The 16,975-nt window shown below is 37.5% G+C and overlaps 5 protein-coding genes across 5 annotated transcripts; 3 read left to right on the top strand and 2 right to left on the bottom strand.

Moving 5' to 3' along the window:
* Nucleotides 1–378: 378 nt before the first annotated feature.
* On the bottom strand, nt 379–8,698 carry CBG19496 (the record flags this gene model as incomplete). Its single annotated transcript, XM_002646772.1, has 7 exons — nt 379–456; nt 508–566; nt 1,000–1,052; nt 4,335–4,747; nt 6,324–6,388; nt 7,761–7,866; nt 8,111–8,698. The coding sequence occupies 7 exons, from the start codon at nt 8,696–8,698 to the stop codon at nt 379–381; spliced, it is 1,362 nt and encodes a 453-aa protein (XP_002646818.1).
* On the top strand, nt 1,968–4,047 carry CBG26168 (the record flags this gene model as incomplete). The annotated part of the gene is made up of 3 exons (XM_045242851.1): nt 1,968–2,048; nt 3,020–3,551; nt 3,944–4,047. 3 exons carry the CDS (start codon nt 1,968–1,970, stop codon nt 4,045–4,047), a joined length of 717 nt encoding a protein of 238 aa, XP_045100243.1.
* Nucleotides 8,699–10,282: 1,584 nt separating the features above from the next.
* CBG19497 lies at nt 10,283–10,612 on the bottom strand (the record flags this gene model as incomplete). The annotated part of the gene is made up of 2 exons (XM_002646773.2): nt 10,283–10,517; nt 10,572–10,612. 2 exons carry the CDS (start codon nt 10,610–10,612, stop codon nt 10,283–10,285), a joined length of 276 nt encoding a protein of 91 aa, XP_002646819.2.
* A 116-nt stretch (nt 10,613–10,728) lies between these two features.
* Nucleotides 10,729–14,273, top strand: CBG19498 (the record flags this gene model as incomplete). Its single annotated transcript, XM_002646774.2, has 8 exons — nt 10,729–10,852; nt 10,896–10,993; nt 11,037–11,192; nt 11,241–11,399; nt 11,451–11,693; nt 11,744–11,926; nt 11,972–12,154; nt 14,148–14,273. The coding sequence occupies 8 exons, from the start codon at nt 10,729–10,731 to the stop codon at nt 14,271–14,273; spliced, it is 1,272 nt and encodes a 423-aa protein (XP_002646820.2).
* Nucleotides 14,274–16,100: 1,827 nt separating this feature from the next.
* Nucleotides 16,101–16,661, top strand: CBG19500 (the record flags this gene model as incomplete). The annotated part of the gene is made up of 2 exons (XM_002646775.2): nt 16,101–16,381; nt 16,436–16,661. 2 exons carry the CDS (start codon nt 16,101–16,103, stop codon nt 16,659–16,661), a joined length of 507 nt encoding a protein of 168 aa, XP_002646821.2.
* Nucleotides 16,662–16,975: the final 314 nt, after the last annotated feature.

Below are 16,975 nucleotides of genomic sequence, written 5' to 3'. Positions count from 1 at the left end.
AATCACGCAAATTTTCGGACCACATAAATTTCAAAGAAAACATTGGGTTATGGGTAGTCATGTTTTAGGAGTTGTTTTGTGAGGAAGGAGTCACGCAATCTGAAATTTCTTTCTATAATCACACTTGCCGGTTCTTGAATTTCCATATAAACTAGAAAGATTGCTCAAGCATTACGGCATAGACAAACAATAAACCCTGGAAAACTGCCATTTTTTGAAAAACATAACCTATTTCCGAGCTCTCAATTTTTGTTTAGAAACCGTTTCATTTATTTTAAAGATGCTGAACATACAAATGTTCGTTTGCGAAATGTCCCGGAGCCGAAAAAACAATACGATAAACGAAGTGTTTTTAATAAGATCTCCAGACGTTGTCTCCTAGTCATCTGGGTCTTTATCTCCGAGTTTCGATTTGTACTCTTCCCACGTCAAATATGATGAACACTCCGATCTCTTCTGCAAAAAGTTGAATTTTAGATTTGATGTAAAGAATATTAGTAATCTCACCTTGCAATTGACAAGAATCCCATTTTTTTTTGTCAAAATGATAAGTGCGAAGAAGTTGCCTGAAAAATATCTATTTTTGGAGAAAATTTTTCTCCTCTCTCAAAATGAAACATAACGAATCTCATCATTTTCTAGCTCACCAATGGCTTCTCGCTTTTTGTTAGGTTGACACGATTCCACTCATCGATGAAACTCATCCTACTGTTCTATCGTTGAAAACTGAAAAAAAGGATAAGAAACTAACAGTATTTGAAAAAATTCAGATATAATCGCAAGAAAATTCATAGAAAACGTATGGAAAATATGTATAAAACTCATAACCGTTAAAAAATGTTGCATCACCGCAACGTTCTGAGCTTCTGCCCAGCGTTTGCCCAGCATTTGCCCCTCTGCGCGCAGTTGGACTTTTGCCCAACTTCTGCCCAGCTTCAGATCAAAGTCTGCCTGCAGTCCAATTCACCCAACTTCTGCCCCAAAGTTGCCCACATTTACCGAGAGATTCTCCCGTTCTCAGATTCCTAACTTCGGAGAACTTCGGAGACTTACTAAAATTTAGAGATGGATTCCAGATATTGATAAAAATTTTAACATCTGAAATTTCAGCTTATTGTCAAATAATCATATCCATGTGCGCCCTGAATCACATAATAAACACTCCAATTCTAATTTGGACCACTCCTCAATTTCGAAAAGTGTTCTCAAGGTCCGCTGAAATTTTTTGTCTGAAACTTTTTTTTCTCATAAAATTTCAGAACATCCGCCACAAATCGCATCAACTCTGTTAACATAGTGAGAAAATTGAAAAAACAAATTAGAAATTTTGAATTTTCAGCCTCAATTTCGACTTAAACTCTCGGATGGTAGAACTGAAAATTTTCGAATGAATTGATGGAAAAAGAATAAAAATTATATGTAATTTCATAGAAATTACATGTTGTCCATATACGTATGAACCTAAAAAATCAAATTAGGAATCGAAACTTCTGCCACTTCCACCTGTTTTCTGAAACTAGTTCTGGACCTTATATAAATATTTCTTAACAGATTTTTTTTCAAAAAATCATGAAAATAGATTTTCAACCAGCTTCATGGATAATTATTAGCTTTTATACAATTGGAATAATTTCATTTTTATTCAGTTCCATCACAGTTTATTTAATTTTGACCAAGAGTCAAAAGGAAGGTCGATATCGATTTTATAATTTACTTTTTCAGGTGAAACACTTTTTCAGACATTTCGATCTATCAAGTTTGATCCAATTTACCTCGGTTCCTTTGAAAGATATCAAAAAGTCGCCAATTAAAAAAATATTGCTGATATCATGATAACTAATTTACCAGTTAATCACTTTTTGATGTCTTTCACAGAAAATGAGATATATGTATGGGATCAAAGATGACGGTTTTTTCAGATCTCCAGTGCCAATTCCGTTTTGCAATACACTATTTTTTCTCAACCAATGCCATTGTTTCCGATTCTTGCTGGGTATTGTGAAGGGTTTTTGGCGAAATATCTGGGAATTTGGAGCCATTATTTGATAGTTAGTTTTTGTATGAAACTTATGAAAATTCAAAAAACCACAAAATTAGATCATAGGAATGCATTGACCGCTGACTTTGCGTTTTTTCAATTCCATTCTTTTTCAAAATTTTTAAGAGTTTTAAAAATTAATTTTCCATCTAATTAAAATGTTTTTTTTTCAGTGAAATTCGAAATTTCGGAAACTTCAAAATTCAAGTTTTGAAGTTCCAAGGTTGAGAAAAAAGCAGTAGTTCAGAAATGCTGAATTTTCTAAAGTACTTTTTTCTTATGGAATTCCGGCAAAGTCCTGTAATACGGTAAAACTTGTACTAGTAGGGTCTTTTGTTGTTGCAAGGTACCATTGGAGCCCTTCAATTAGAGGTGCACTTTTGTTTTTGAGGGCATTTTTCCAAAAGTTTTAGTCTGAAAATTTGGTGCTTGCTCAAAATGTTCTTGTTCAAAATTCATTAAAATCTATTAATTTACTGAAAAGGTTTTGAGGAAAAAACAAGTTTCTGAGAAGTTTTGTAACTTCCGGAATTTTTTCACTAAAAGATGAGGAAGATTTTAGTTTAAAGCAACAGTTTTTAGAACCGACACCTATTAGAGGGTATGGTTTCCATTTGGGCGGGTGGAAAGAAGTGCCACTTTGGGCGGGTGGAAAGAAGTGCCCGCCACCCGCCGGGGGGGGGGGGGCTCCCACCCGCGGCCCCCCGTGACCCCCCGCGATTATGTGCGTGTGAATTTTTTCAATAATTTTTAATGATATTCACGTATTTTCCAAGAAAAATTGAGTTTCTTAAATCAAAAAAGAGCAAAAAAGACAACATTTTCCTCACGTAAATAATCGCGGGGGTGAGCCCCCGGGTGGGCACGGGCGGGTGAATCGCCTCCCAAATGGAAACCCAATAGAGAGGTTCTTCTATTAGAGGAACCCTTCTGATGCCGGTTTTACAGTAATTGTTGTACATTATTAATTTCTTCACACAGGGTCTTCAACTCTCTTCAATGATATTTCAAGTTGAATGCCTTGTATTTTGTTTTGCGATAAAACATCAAAACATTGGACGAGTTATAAATTATAATGTTGTATCCGACGACTACTACTTCGTCGGAATCGTACTTTTCATAATTTCTCCAATTGGTGCTTTTATAGTTTTTGTGCAATCCGGAATGAAAAGAGAGGACCAAATGGCTCATATAGTATCAAAGTGTCCAGAATTCATAAACCAGTTTTCTACACTTTCAAATTTCGCAATCTATGAATTCAACATTTGGAGCTTATTTCTAGCAGGAGGAGCTTGTTTAGGAGCATTGGTCTGTGGAGCAGCTTTCACTTTGATCACAATGGACATCTTTAGAATGCTCAAAACTTTACAGAAGAAAGTTTCGGCGACTAGTTTTAAAAAGTACCAAAATGCTGTGAAAAGTTTGTTAGTTCAATTTGCAACGTCTGGATTGTTATTGGTTCCGCTGTCTGGTTTTGTGTTATTCACGCTGTTTACTTTCGAAAGAGCACAAGGTATGTAATTTAGAATTTGAACTTAAATACTAGTCATAAGCTGTAATTTTATGATGTGTCATGACAATTTCTGAGCACAAAAACAAAGTTGAGAAATTTTCTCAAAGTTCAAAATGATCAGATGATGTTAAGTTCAGAAATTCGAAGCCCGTAATAGAAGGCCCCCCCCCCTAACTATGAACTTCGAGCCAATTTATCTCAGTTCCTGTTCGCGATATCAAAAAGTCGCCCACTGATAAATTTCTTATCATAATGTCACAAACATTTTATCAGTTGACACATATTACATATCTATCACATGAATCGAGATATATGGGCTCAAACTTGACAGTGTGGGTGCTCTTCTATAACGGGTTTGACGGCAATTCGTCCAAATTGTCTATTTGTTTCAGTTTTTGTCGAAATCACTTTACTAATCGGAGCCCTCCACCCAATTGTAAATGCTATCGTTCTAACAATGACAACTTCTCAATTTAGAGATGTTTTATTCGGGTGAGATTTGTTTTGTTTCTACAGTAATCCAAGTTTTTATTTTTTGAATTTCAGAAAATCTTCAATTTTCTGGATTTTTCTTTTTAAAAAAGTAATTGAGATTCATCCTAAAAGTGTAATGCATACAGATATGGCAACAAGGACAATGAATTAACTTTTCAATTTAAAGAAAATAAACTTTTGAGTCTTGTCAATGAATTTGGACCAGGATACATTGTACGAGAAGCTCGACGGGATATTGTATGTTTCCTAAATTAGAAAATATTTTCAAAAATTCAAAATTCAACTCACCTCATCACAAAATTTCTGTACGGTGGAGTTGTGAAAACCAGAACCAACGCGTTAACTGGAGAATATAATGGCATGACAGCCACCAGAACTTTTGCAGCCCAATTTGAATTTTCGATTTGGGAAGCAGCGAGAACCAGGAAGATAAAAAGTGGAACTGATAACAAAAATGAGGTGCTGAACTGAGCCAAAAGACTGATAACAGCGATATGATATCTGCGAAAACTGGTTGCTGATACTTTTCGTTGAATGTCTTTGAGCATTTTGAGCATGTCCAATGTGAGTAGTATGAAGATGATTCCACAGAGAAGACCTCCTGTGAAGGTTAGGGCGAGCATTGTGATAAGGCGATAGTTTACGGAATAGACCACAAAGTTTTGGAGAGATGAAAACCCGGAGATGTATTCCGGAAGATTCTGGAATTAAAGAAGATAATCTTAAGCTGTATTTTGACCAGCCATCTGCTTCCCGCGCCTCCGGCGCTTCAATCAGCTAGCTGGGGCGTCTTCGGCGCGATTTAATCTAGTTTTTTCTGGTTTGTCGCTCCGTTTCTCACGTTTTTTTAAGAGTCACATAAACCTATACTATTTTCCAAGCTTTTCAAAACAAGACAACGTGACACGGGGACCAACAAACTCTTCCAGCGTTTTCTATACCAGCCTGTTTGCCGCGCCTCCGGCGCTTCAAACAGCTGGCTGGTGCGCCTTCGGCGCAAATTGGCCTTTCTCTTTTTTTCGTCGTTTCGCGACTCACTCTTTTTTTAATGTCACGTAAATTTATATTTTATTTCAACTTTTTCAACATGAGCGGACAAACAGAGAAAGAGACGCAACTTCATTTATTTATATAAGAATGATAAGGAAATTTCTATTTGCAGGAAATATAAAATAACGTGCAGTTTAAATTTATAAAATTTTTATCATTTTCTAGGCCACCATGATTATTAACCCAGAAATGACCTGATAATCATCTGGTTTAATTTCTAATTTTGACATTTTAGCCTAACTTTTGCAAGCTGGATTTTCTAGGCCACCTTTTTTTTGCCTAAAAATGGCATAATATGGCCCTGTCGGGTTTTTCAGGTTATTCTGACGTGGTGGTCTAACTTTAGCAAGTTGGGGTTCCTAGGCCATCACGTTAAATGACCTGTTATGACCTGATACTCACCTGGTATGTTTTCTAGGCCATTTTAACATTGTAACCTAACTTTCGCAAGTTGAGTTTTCTAGGCCACCATTGTTCATAGCTTAGCACAAGCATGATATTACGCTAGGAGTTCACTAGACAATCTTAGCCTGATGGCCTAACCTTTGCAAGTTGAGATTTCTAGGCCACCATGGTAAATTGGCTAGAAAACACAATGTAATGCCATTTCTAGGCCATAAACCTTGCTGGCCTAGAAAATTCAAGTTAAAAAAATAGGACCATGCGCTTTTAAAGTTTCTGGATTTCTCAAAAACAGAAAAATCCCATTTTTGAAAAATCTGAACATTTTAAATGCGCACGGACGGCACAAGACTAGAATTTTGATTCTGGTTCTATAATGCGCCTTTAAACAGTTTTTGGCTTTAATGGTAAGTTTCATGGATAGGAATAACAATCACGATTTTAAAAATTCTAGAACACTTTCATTTCATTTTTAGAACTTCAAAAAATTCCAGCCTACCTCCCGAACATAATCCATCTGATCCTCTCTCCTCATTCCAGCCTGACTAAACAAAAAACCAATTGCGATTGGTGTAGAAACTGCGAAACTTGTTCCAAAAATATACCAAATATCTGTGATAACATGTCGAAATGTTAGTTTTGCAATCGTTTGATGCTTTCGAATAAAACAAAAAACCAAACATTCGATTTGAACAATAAATGAGGAAGTTAAGAAAGACTGAAATTTTTGGATTGAATTTTCAAAATGTTGTTTTTTTATCTCTCACAATCAGATAACTTGCCCAAATTTTAGATGCTAGAAATCCATTACAGTAACCAGCTAACAGAGGAGATAATGGAACTGGTTGCATGAGAAAATTGAATTCCAGATCTGAATGAGTGCAGAGAACCTGAAAATTATTTTTGAATATTTTCAAAAAACATTTGGGAAAAAACCTGAAAAAGCAGTAGGAAATGTCTGAAATTGTCGATTTTTTCACTTTTCCAAATTATCAAATAAATGGTTCCAAGATTCAGAAAAAATGAAATAGTACCCATAAACTCTAGATAGAATATTAGCCAGGTAGGTGTCGAAAAATCAACATTCATTTTTTTTCAATTCTGAAAAATGAAGAATGACTGAAATTCACTAATTCAACTACTCACCCAACCTTCTCTGAAAAGTGTATTGGAGCGAGGAATGAGAAAAACTAAAAGATGAAAAACTCACGAAAATTTGTGTGTGTGTAGCTTCCTTTTTTTCTATTTTTGGGGGACTAATGAGGAAGAAAAGGTAATTCGGGAAGCTTAAAATCATTGAGCTAGAAAATAAAACTTGGATGTTTTTCTACATTTTGGGTCAAAGTTTAAGAACAAAAATTATCTGAAGTTTTCAATAAAAAGTATTATTCACCTTCAAAAATCGAAGCTGTATGTATACCAGAAACACCGGTGGTCGTGGCCGAAGGTCCCACAACGACAACTACAGTAACCTAAAAATATTTTCACTGGTTTTACTAGAGTTTCTGTTATTTTCCTCAAAAAAAGTCTGAAATAAAGCTGAAAAAACCGACTGAAAACGAACGAAAATCGAGATAATATATTCGGAAATTTGAAAATATTTTTAGGTTACGGTAGTTGTATTGGAACCTGCGGCCACGGCCACCGGCGTTTCTCTCTCACAGATCCTAATTTTGTACCAGAATGATAGTAGATCAAATTTGAGCTTTGAATACATGTAAAAACATAAATTCCCGCTTTTCTGAAATTTCTAAACTTTCATTACTCGTTCTAGATAATATATAAGCCTGAACAACTAAACAAAAATAGCTATGAAACTTTTCCACTCCGAGTTTCGAGCAGCAAGTTAGTCCAGAATTCCTGAAAATTTTAGTGTAGAAAGTTTTGAGAACTTTTAGAGAAATAAGTTAGAATATCTATGAAAAGTCAATTCAGTAAGAATCGATTTATTTTACAACGAAGGAGAGATGGACCATATAGGCAAAAAAATCATAAAGAGAATGATAAAAAAAAGACAAGTGACCTGGATAAATAAAACTTATTAAATGATAAAGACATCATTGTAGCAAATGATAAGAAAATATCAGGAGCATGAAGCCAATTCAAATTTCTGTAGTTGTCAGCGGAATGAGCTCAAATTCAATTTTCCGTGCTTCCGCAATCATCGAGAAAACTGGGATTTTGATGACGAATTCAGCAGGGAGTTGGTCTGAAAGTGATTCTTTATCATTGGAGGAATCTTCAGAGAAAAATGTAATTAACCATCGGAGCATTGGACAAGAACAGTTTGCTCCAGTTGCTCAGCTTCTTTTGGAATCGGATCAACAGAGGAGACGACATGGGTTTCCGCAGGAGAGACACTTCCACTCTAGAAACAAAACAGATTAAAGTAGCAATTAGGGTTAAGGCTTTTATTTCGGTAGGTCGAAAATCGGTGACCGCCGACCGAGCTGACCGAACTCGTGAATTTGCGCGTTAACATGCCAGAGAGTGTTTTCACGGATCCGGTCGGCGCCCCGACCAATCTGTCCGTCAGCTTGGCCGGTTGTCGGTCGGCCGGGTCGGCGGTAGGACCGAATGGAAGCCTTAATTAGCATTTCAATGTGTCTTACCGTCTCGGAATCATTCGGATTCTCGGAATCAATACTCTCTGCAGTAGCTTGCTCCACATGACTAGCAATGATTTTCATAAACTCTTCTGCATCCTCCGCTCCCATCGAATTCATTTTGTCATGACGAATTGAATGCATCAGAAGATTCTCTACACTTCGAGAACGATATCCACACTCGGAGCACTTTTGAGTAGCTTGTTGTGATTCAAAATCTCCTGTCGGATCGATCAATCGCTTATTAGTGGATTTTGGAGTGAGCGGAGCATCAATAACGATTCCATGCATTTTGAACATATGAGTTCGGAGGAAATACTTATTGCAAAGCTGTTTTTTGCAAATATCGCAGTAGTTCTTTCTATTGGCCGTCTTGTTAGGGGTTGTCTGCATTTCTGGGACCATCAATGGAAGATTCAGAGATTGTGGAAAGAAGTTTTGGAGCATTTGCTGGAGAAAGTTCTCGTTTTGAAGATTCAGTGGATCGTTGGTTGTTTCGTTTTCTTCAAATCTCTGCTTCTTGGCCACTGGTTCACTGATAGCTTCTGATGAGGCAGTGAAGATCATAGAAGGCATGGAAGCGGTTGTATCCATGATGGCTCTGAAAAATTACAAGAATGTAGGATGAGATTTCTGTAGAAAAAAAAAGATAACCGTATGGAAAATGGCAAAAAAACATGTTGTTCCAAAATCCGTAAATAAAATCAATAGGAGAACAACGATCCCCAGGGGTCCCCTTTTGAATGAGGCGAGATTTCAATGGGAATTAAGACTATGACCAGTTTGTATAGCCGCGGGGAAACAGATACTGTATTTATTGCAAAAATAGATTTGACAGGTGGGAATAAGATCAATAAAACCCACCAGGTGGGTCGATGATTGAAAATGGGAAGATGAGGGAAATGAACTGAAAATTTGTGAAAAGAGGACTTCGGAAGTTTGGAGAAACAATTAATAAAAGATCCTTTGGGGAAACTGCAATAAATTAAATTGAAAAAAAGTTGTCGGATCGAAAATGAAGTCTAATAGTAATAAAGAGGAAAAGTTCAGCAAGACCATAATCTGCTTCTAAATAAGATACTAGGACCCTGAAACATCATAAAACCTAGGGAACCTATCACCAAAAAACCTACATATGAGATGCTGGAAGAAAAATTCCTCATATCCACGACTATAATCTGAAACTCTAAATCCGAAAATTCGTACTGTTCAAAATTCTAATCGAACTTGCAACGAATCTAAAACCACAAATCAAAACTTCAAGAACAATGTACCTTAGCTTATCGAAGGGAGGTCCAAATTTAAACGTTATTATCTAGTCAACACTATTCAACCTAATGAGTGTGGTCAAACGGACCTCAAGTAGTTTGAAAAACTGTAAACGCAAAAAAACGGATATCGTCCGACAGAGAGGGAACGTCGAAAATACGGGAGAAAACAAAAAAAATCAATAGCTATGAAGAGGACGAGAATGAACAGATGAGGTCAAACGAACGATTTTTGTACAATGATTCGGGGGTACAAGGGGGTACAACTGATTTAGGGGTACAAAATTGGTGATTCGGGGGTACAAACTATCAATGATTCTGGAGTACAACCCATTTCATTTAGGGGTACAACGCTTGTGATTCGGGAGTACAATTTTTTTTGAGGGAGTTTCTGAATTCCTGAATTTCAGAGCTTGAAAATCTCAGAATTCTTAGAATTTCAGAACTTTGGAATTCCAGTATTTCGGAATCTGAAAATTTCGGAACTTCAAAATCTGAGAATCTGAAAATTTCAGAATTTCAGAATTTCAGAATTTCAGAATTTCAGAATTTCAGAATTTCAGAATTTCAGAATTTCAGAATCAAGATACTTTCAGAGGGCCCTTCTATTACAGGGGCCCTTTAATTAGAGGGAGCCCTTCTAATACAGGTTTAGCTTCAGTATCATTAAACCTACAGTAACAGTAACGTTTTCAAACTTTTTTGACAACCTACCGTAAACTCTTTAATGGTAGCCCTCGCATACATGCACTTTGAGCTCAATTATCTCGGCTCATATGAGAGACATCAAAAATCTGTCAACATATAAAGTGAGGGTGATGATATGATAAACAATTTATCAGTTGACAGATTTTTGATATCTCTCATAGGAATCGAGATAATTTAACCTAAAGGGCACGTTTAGGGTTTACTAGAGCATTGGACCAACTTGAAACTGAATCTGTTGGCGTTGGAGGTCTAGTTGGCGTTGGCGGTTGCGGTTGAAATAGTTCAAAACCGTTTTAAACTCCAACTGCAAATGCTCCGAAATCATCTGTATCGTTTCACGTGACGGCTTTTCAGTGACTTCGAAAATCGCATTAAGGGCTTTCTTTTGAACCTCAGTGAACTTCGTCGTGCGTCGTTTTGGCTTTGAGAGACGCATACTGAAAATAGAAAAAATTAAAAAAAGGAAAATCATTAAAAAGTATGAAACTGACCTAGCTTTTTTCTTCGGAAGCACGCAGTTCACGATTTCCATTCTTTCCTTTTCTGGTAATTGGATCCAGTTATTGTAAAGTTTTGCAGTTGTAATACTTGTTGCTTCATTCAATTTCTGATGTTTCTTTACCATTATTTTCAGGGTCTCGTAATACTATGGCTTCTCATGAACGTTGTTCTCACGTTTTTTTTTGTATTCTTAATCCGCTAATCAAAAACGGAATGCTTGCAAATGCGGATCATAGAAAGCTAATCGAGCAGTATCTGCTCAATGGAACAAGTTCGTTCTTTTTTCCTTTAGAAATAACAAACCGTTATTGCAGAATGTGGATTGTTTGACCCACGAAAACTTGTTCTTTTGTTTTCCCAAACTGATATCGAGCCGACGGTTTCTTCTCTTTCAAATACGGCAAACATGCAGGTAATATACTGAATTTTCGTTGGAGTATATTCAGCTGTTGCAGATTGTTGAGCTTCCACAGAAAGAAAGACTCCAATTGGTTCGGAAGCACCGAGCACGATCACTGTCTATTGCTGGAAAATTCATCAAACATGAGAATAAAGAAATCTGTCCAATGATTTCGGTGATTTCGAAGACGGCATCATCTTTGGTTGAAAATGTAATAAGCTTTTGTGTATTCTAACTGTACATACCCTAATTATTTTAGCATTTCGGTTCAGTCAAAAGCAAAACTTGTTTTGTACGCAAAATCAACTCTGTCGATCAAATGACAGATTGTTCCGGAGATAAGGTGCAAAAGTGTTACAAAGTTTTGGTTTCGTTTTCTGAAGAATCAAGTTCAAAGCTATCAGTAGTGGATGTCGAGGTTCGGAAGTTTCCCTACGTTTATATGAAACTACTTGAATTCAATGTTTAGAATGTGGGATATGAGGAGTTGTTCGATGAGCTACGAAACATCTGTGATTCGTCCCCCAAGATCAGATTCGAATGTGGAGTGGGCGATTTCGAGAGTGCAGACTTAGGGAAAATTGAACGAATCATTGAAACAGTTGTGAAGTCCAAGTTGATTGCAAAAGGTTCTACGATCAGTCGAATTTTTTATAATCATGAAGGTGATTTGAGACAAAGAGATTTGGAGGTGTGGTTTGCTCAATGTCAGGTGAGTTTGTTCGTGAAACGACCCAGGGTTTAATTCATGCGTCGTTTCAGAACTTCACCATCAAACATCACCATCAAACACAACAAATGATGATTACGCAACTTGACAAAGAAGGAAACGTTTTGAGGCAGAAGGAGGACAATAGTTGGCATCAACTGCGCGTTGAAAAATCTCCAGTCAAAGCCACCATAATTTTATCAGCTGTCTCCATGGATGGTGTTGATATTGAATATGTAATAAAAAACTCGATAGCATCAACGAAAATGATTTTTTTTTAGGTCTTGGACATGAGTTCCTTTCGGCTTATCAAACTGGAAACAAATAATAAAGTAAATGTTGACGATATCATTCAGTTTGCCGTGCCGTTCATGATGACATGGGTCAACTCTGAGGACTTGGAGATTAAGTTGGATGTAGTGAGAAGACCAAGTGTGGACTTCAACGCGGAGCGAGAGGATAAGGTACCAACCACTTTATTAAGTTTTTATCAAGTTGACCCCTTTTGACTATTCGAAATCCACCCCTTTTGACTTTTCGAAATCGACCCCGGGTCGATTTTGGAGGATCGAGCAATTTTGCTCGATCGAACTCGCTTCGAGACCCAACTACCGTAACCTCGAGAAATTCGTATTCGTGGCCTAAACTGGCTCCCATAGCAATCATTCTCATTTTTCCCCCATTCCCAAATTTGACCCCTTTTGAATTTTCAAAATCGACCCCTTTTGAATTTTCGACATCGACCCCTTTTGACTTTTCGAAATCGACCCCGGGTCAATTTGGGAGGATCGAGCAATTTCGCTCGATCGATTCGAAAATTTTCCATCATTTTGCTTCAAATTCGCCATGAATAATCGATTTTTGTGCTGTTTCTGGAACTCAGTAAATTTAGAGGTCAATTTTTTCGCTGTTCTCATTGAAGCGCTTTTTCTCTCTTCTTTTAGATTTTCGCTAGATTTTCATTCAATTGAGCTCTATTTTTCCTCATTTTGCTTTAAATTCGCCATGAATAATCGATTTTTGTGCTGTTTCTTGTTCGAAAATTTTGAAATCTTTGCCCTGTCACTCAGTAATTTAGAATTTTTTCCAGAAATTAAGTTCAAATTTTTCGATGATCTCATTGGAGCGCGTTTTTTCTTTTCTTCTAGATTTTCGTTAAATTTTCGCTCGATTTTCGCTGAATTTTCCCTCATTTTGCTTCAAATTCGCCATGAATAATCGATTTTTGTGCTGTTTCTTGTTCGAAAATTTTGAAATCTTAGCCGACACTCAGTAATTTAGAATTTTTCGAGAAATTTAGAGTTCAATTTTTTCGCTGTTCTCATTGAAGCGCGTTTTCTCTCTTCTTTTAGATTTTCGCTGGATTTTCATTCAATTGAGCTCAATTTTTCCTCATTCTGCTTTAAATTCGCCATGAATAATCGATTTTTGTGATCTTTCTTGTTCGAAAATTTTGAAATCTTTGCTGTCACTCAGTAATTTAGAATTTTTTCCAGAAATTAAGTTCAAATTTTTCGATGATCTCATTGGAGACCGTATTCGTGGCCTAAACTGGCTCCCATAGCAATCTTTCTCATTTTTTCCCCATTCCCAAATTTGACAACTTTCGACTTTTCGAAATCGACCCGGGGTCGGTTTTGGAGGATCGAGCAATTTTGCTCGATCGAACTCGCTTCGATCGAGCAACTCGCTTCATTTTTTCCCCATTCCCAAATTTGACAACTTTTGACTTTTCGCAATCGACCCCTTTTGACTTTTCGAAATCGACCCGGGGTCGATTTTGGAGGATCGAGCAATTTTGCTCGATCGAACTCGCTTCGAGACCCAACTACCGTAACCTCGAGAAATTCATATTCGTGGCCTAAACTGGCTCCCATAGCAATCATTCTCATTTTTTTCCCATTCCCAAATTTGACCCCTTTTGAATTTTCAAAATCGACCCCTTTTGGACTTTCCGCAATCGACCCGGGGTCGATTTTGGAGGATCGAGCAATTTTGCTCGATCGAACTCGCTTCGAGACCCAACTACCATAACCTCGAGAAATTCATATTCGTGGCCTAAACTGGCTCCCATAGCAATCATTCTCATTTTTTTCCCATTCCCAAATTTGACCCCTTTTGAATTTTCAAAATCGACCCCTTTTGGACTTTCCGCAATCGACCCGGGGTCGATTTTGGAGGATCGAGCAATTTTGCTCGATCGAACTCGCTTCGAGACCCAACTACCATAACCTCGAGAAATTCATATTCGTGGCCTAAACTGGCTCCCATAGCAATCATTCTCATTTTTTTCCCATTCCCAAATTTGACCCCTTTTGAATTTTCAAAATCGACCCCTTTTGGACTTTCCGCAATCGACCCGGGGTCGATTTTATGATGGTAACCAATTATCATCTCGAATTTCGGAAATCGACCCCGGGTCAAATTATTAAAAAATATGAATGTGAATTTTTTCAGTCGAGATCAGCTCACGAAGCCATGTCATCTACAAACACCAGTCCGCTTTCACCAAAAGACGCTCATACGCTTCCACTCAATGCCGGTGTGACCGATGCCGATGCTCCACAGAACACGTTTGGATGAGCCGGATGAGGTGAGAAAAGTTTCGGTTTCCCTTCGACCTGCGGGTCGTTTTCATGACCGCTTTCATCTCGAATTTCGGAAATCGACCCCGGGTCAATTTTTATATAAAAATGTCAAAAACGTTCAAATTGACCCCGGGTCGTTTTCATGACCCCTTCCTCCAATTTTTGTGTCAATTGAACTATCAATTATATCTAAAAAATTTTTTCCAGTCTACGCACAAGCGGCCAACAATGCCATCGTTGGAGGAACAGTGTGAGAAGGATTACAATGAGATGTGCGTTCAACGAAAAAACGCTGTGACCGATGCCGATGCTCCACAGACTGCTCCAAAAGACTTTCAGCGCGTGTAAAAGGATGTTTTAATGTGCAACGTTTTATGTACGCTGTGTTAGTTCTGCTGATGTCATCGTTCTACATGTAAGAAGGAGAACAGCGTCCGGAAAGAAGAATTGACCCCTTATTACATATACATTTGAACTACAGTCCGCGTCCCCCCAATCCCAAATGAGTGTTCTGAAAAAACTAGGCTGGCCAAAACGGCGTTTTCTGGCGCCACACGCCGCTTTTAATTTTTGCACTGGCCGCCAGTGCCAGTTTTCAAAGCGGCGTGAATCGCCAGCAAAATTTTTCACAGGCATTAAACGCCATGTTTTTAAAATATGAATTTTTCAATAGTAAATATTTCATAGAGAAAAGATTGAAAAAGAAAAAGAAAAAAAAACAAAAACAACAGAATTTGATTCTTCGAAATCGTAAGTTTTTTTATTATTTCAAAGCTACACGGTGGGGCAAAAGTTTGGTTACCAAAGTTTGATACAAGAGGATGCGCACTGACGCACTTTTCGTGCATTACTTAACTTCATATTTCCCCCGTCTTTTCATTAGTAGATGTGCAAAGTTTCATGTTCCTTTCTCAATTTTTACGAAGATGGCACGACTTTTTGTACACCTTATTTGATTTTTTCCTATTTTTGGCGGATCTATAGTTGGGCAAGAAAATGTACTAGGAATACTACTTATTGGGAAAATGGTGCCTGAAGAATTTTAATATTAGACTATCCAAAAAGATGTAGAATCTGCTCACATGGAAAAACATGTTCAGCAGGAAGTGCCAAAAAAGAAATGTTTCAAATTAATTCTAAAAGAGGATGGCTTGTCTCAAGTCAGATCACAATCCGATTGGGAATTCCGTGAGTGGAACTTTTTGAGCATGTGCTCAAGTTTGTTTTCACATGCTTTTGGGTGCTCTCTAAAATATTCTCTCCGCGGAATGGGACGATTTTCCGGCAGACCACCCCCGTGCCAGCATAAAAGTTACTTGAAGAAGTTGAGCCTGTCATCCGAAACAGATCTGCCAGAAGCAAACAACTATGATATAATTTCGTCATAAATCTCTTAGACAAAGTCCTATTAAAATTTGAAGCTTTTTTGACTATTTTCCGAGAAGTTCTGACGTCTTCTTTTATAATAGTTACCAAGCTTTTGCCCCAGGTATCGCTCGATCGTTAGCACCTGGAAAAAACAGGTCATTGGCTAGAAAATCTTTCAAAACCTTCTGATTTTTCTAATTTTCCAGAGACTCGACATAATCCATCCTCGTCTTCTGCTCCCAAGATGATCTGACGAAATCGTAAGTTTTACTTTTTTTTAAAAGGGAAATATAACTATTCTGTTCAACCGAGTAGCTCATTGCAAAAATTTTGTTTGAAAAATAGTGCAGTACTGTAGATCTCTTCAGAAAATACCTTTTTAAATTTTCCAGAAACCCAAAACGATCCCTCCTCATCCTCTGATTCCCAGTTCGATCATTACGCACGCCTTCTGATGGCCCCTCTTGAAGACGGCGTCGTGTTAAACACCAAGTCGCTCTGCGACTCAATTTCTAGAGAGATGAAAGCAAGAAAAATCACGCAGAAGGTTTTCGCAAAAAAAGTAGCGAATCTAAGTCATTACTATCTTCCGCGGATTCTGAGAGCCCCCATGCCGTGGGAGAATGTTTCAAGTTTGGGACGTATGACATATATTCGTCTACATAACTGGATCCAATTACCAGAAAAGGAAAGAATGGAAATCGTGAACTGCGTGCTTCCGAAGAAAAAGGCTAGGTCAGTTTCATACTTTTTAATGATTTTCCTTTTTCTAATTTTTTCTATTTTCAGTATGCGTCTCTCAAAGCCAAAACGACGCACGATGAAGTTCACTGAGGTTCAAAAGAAAGCCCTTAATGCGATTTTCGAAGTCACTGAAAAGCCGCCACGTGAGACGATGCAGATGATTTCGGAGCATTTGCAGTTGGAGTTTAAAACGGTTTTGAACTATTTCAACCGCAACCGCCAACGCCAACTAGACCTCCAACGCCAACAGATTCAGACCGAGAATCAATAAGATTATTTCATTATTATTGCTTTTTCTCATTCGAGAAGACCTTTTTTGAATAATAAATTTTTTTAAATTTACTTTTTTATTCGATTAAAACATTTGAAATGTGTCTGTCATAAGCAATCTTGTTCTAAAACAAGTTTCAAGTGGGTCCAATGCTCTAGTAAACCCTTAACGTGCCCTTTAGGTTAAATTATCTCGATTCCTATGAGAGATATCAAAAATCTGTCAACTGATAAATTGTTTATCATATCATCACCCTTACTTTATATGTTGACAGATTTTTGATGTCTCTCATATGAGCCGAGATAATTGAGCTC

This window comes from Caenorhabditis briggsae, assembly GCF_000004555.2.
Source record: "Caenorhabditis briggsae complete genome, chrII, whole genome shotgun sequence".
Taxonomy (NCBI): domain Eukaryota; kingdom Metazoa; phylum Nematoda; class Chromadorea; order Rhabditida; family Rhabditidae; genus Caenorhabditis; species Caenorhabditis briggsae.
Note: the sequence above shows the minus strand (reverse complement) of the source record. Positions and strands in the feature narration are given on the sequence as shown.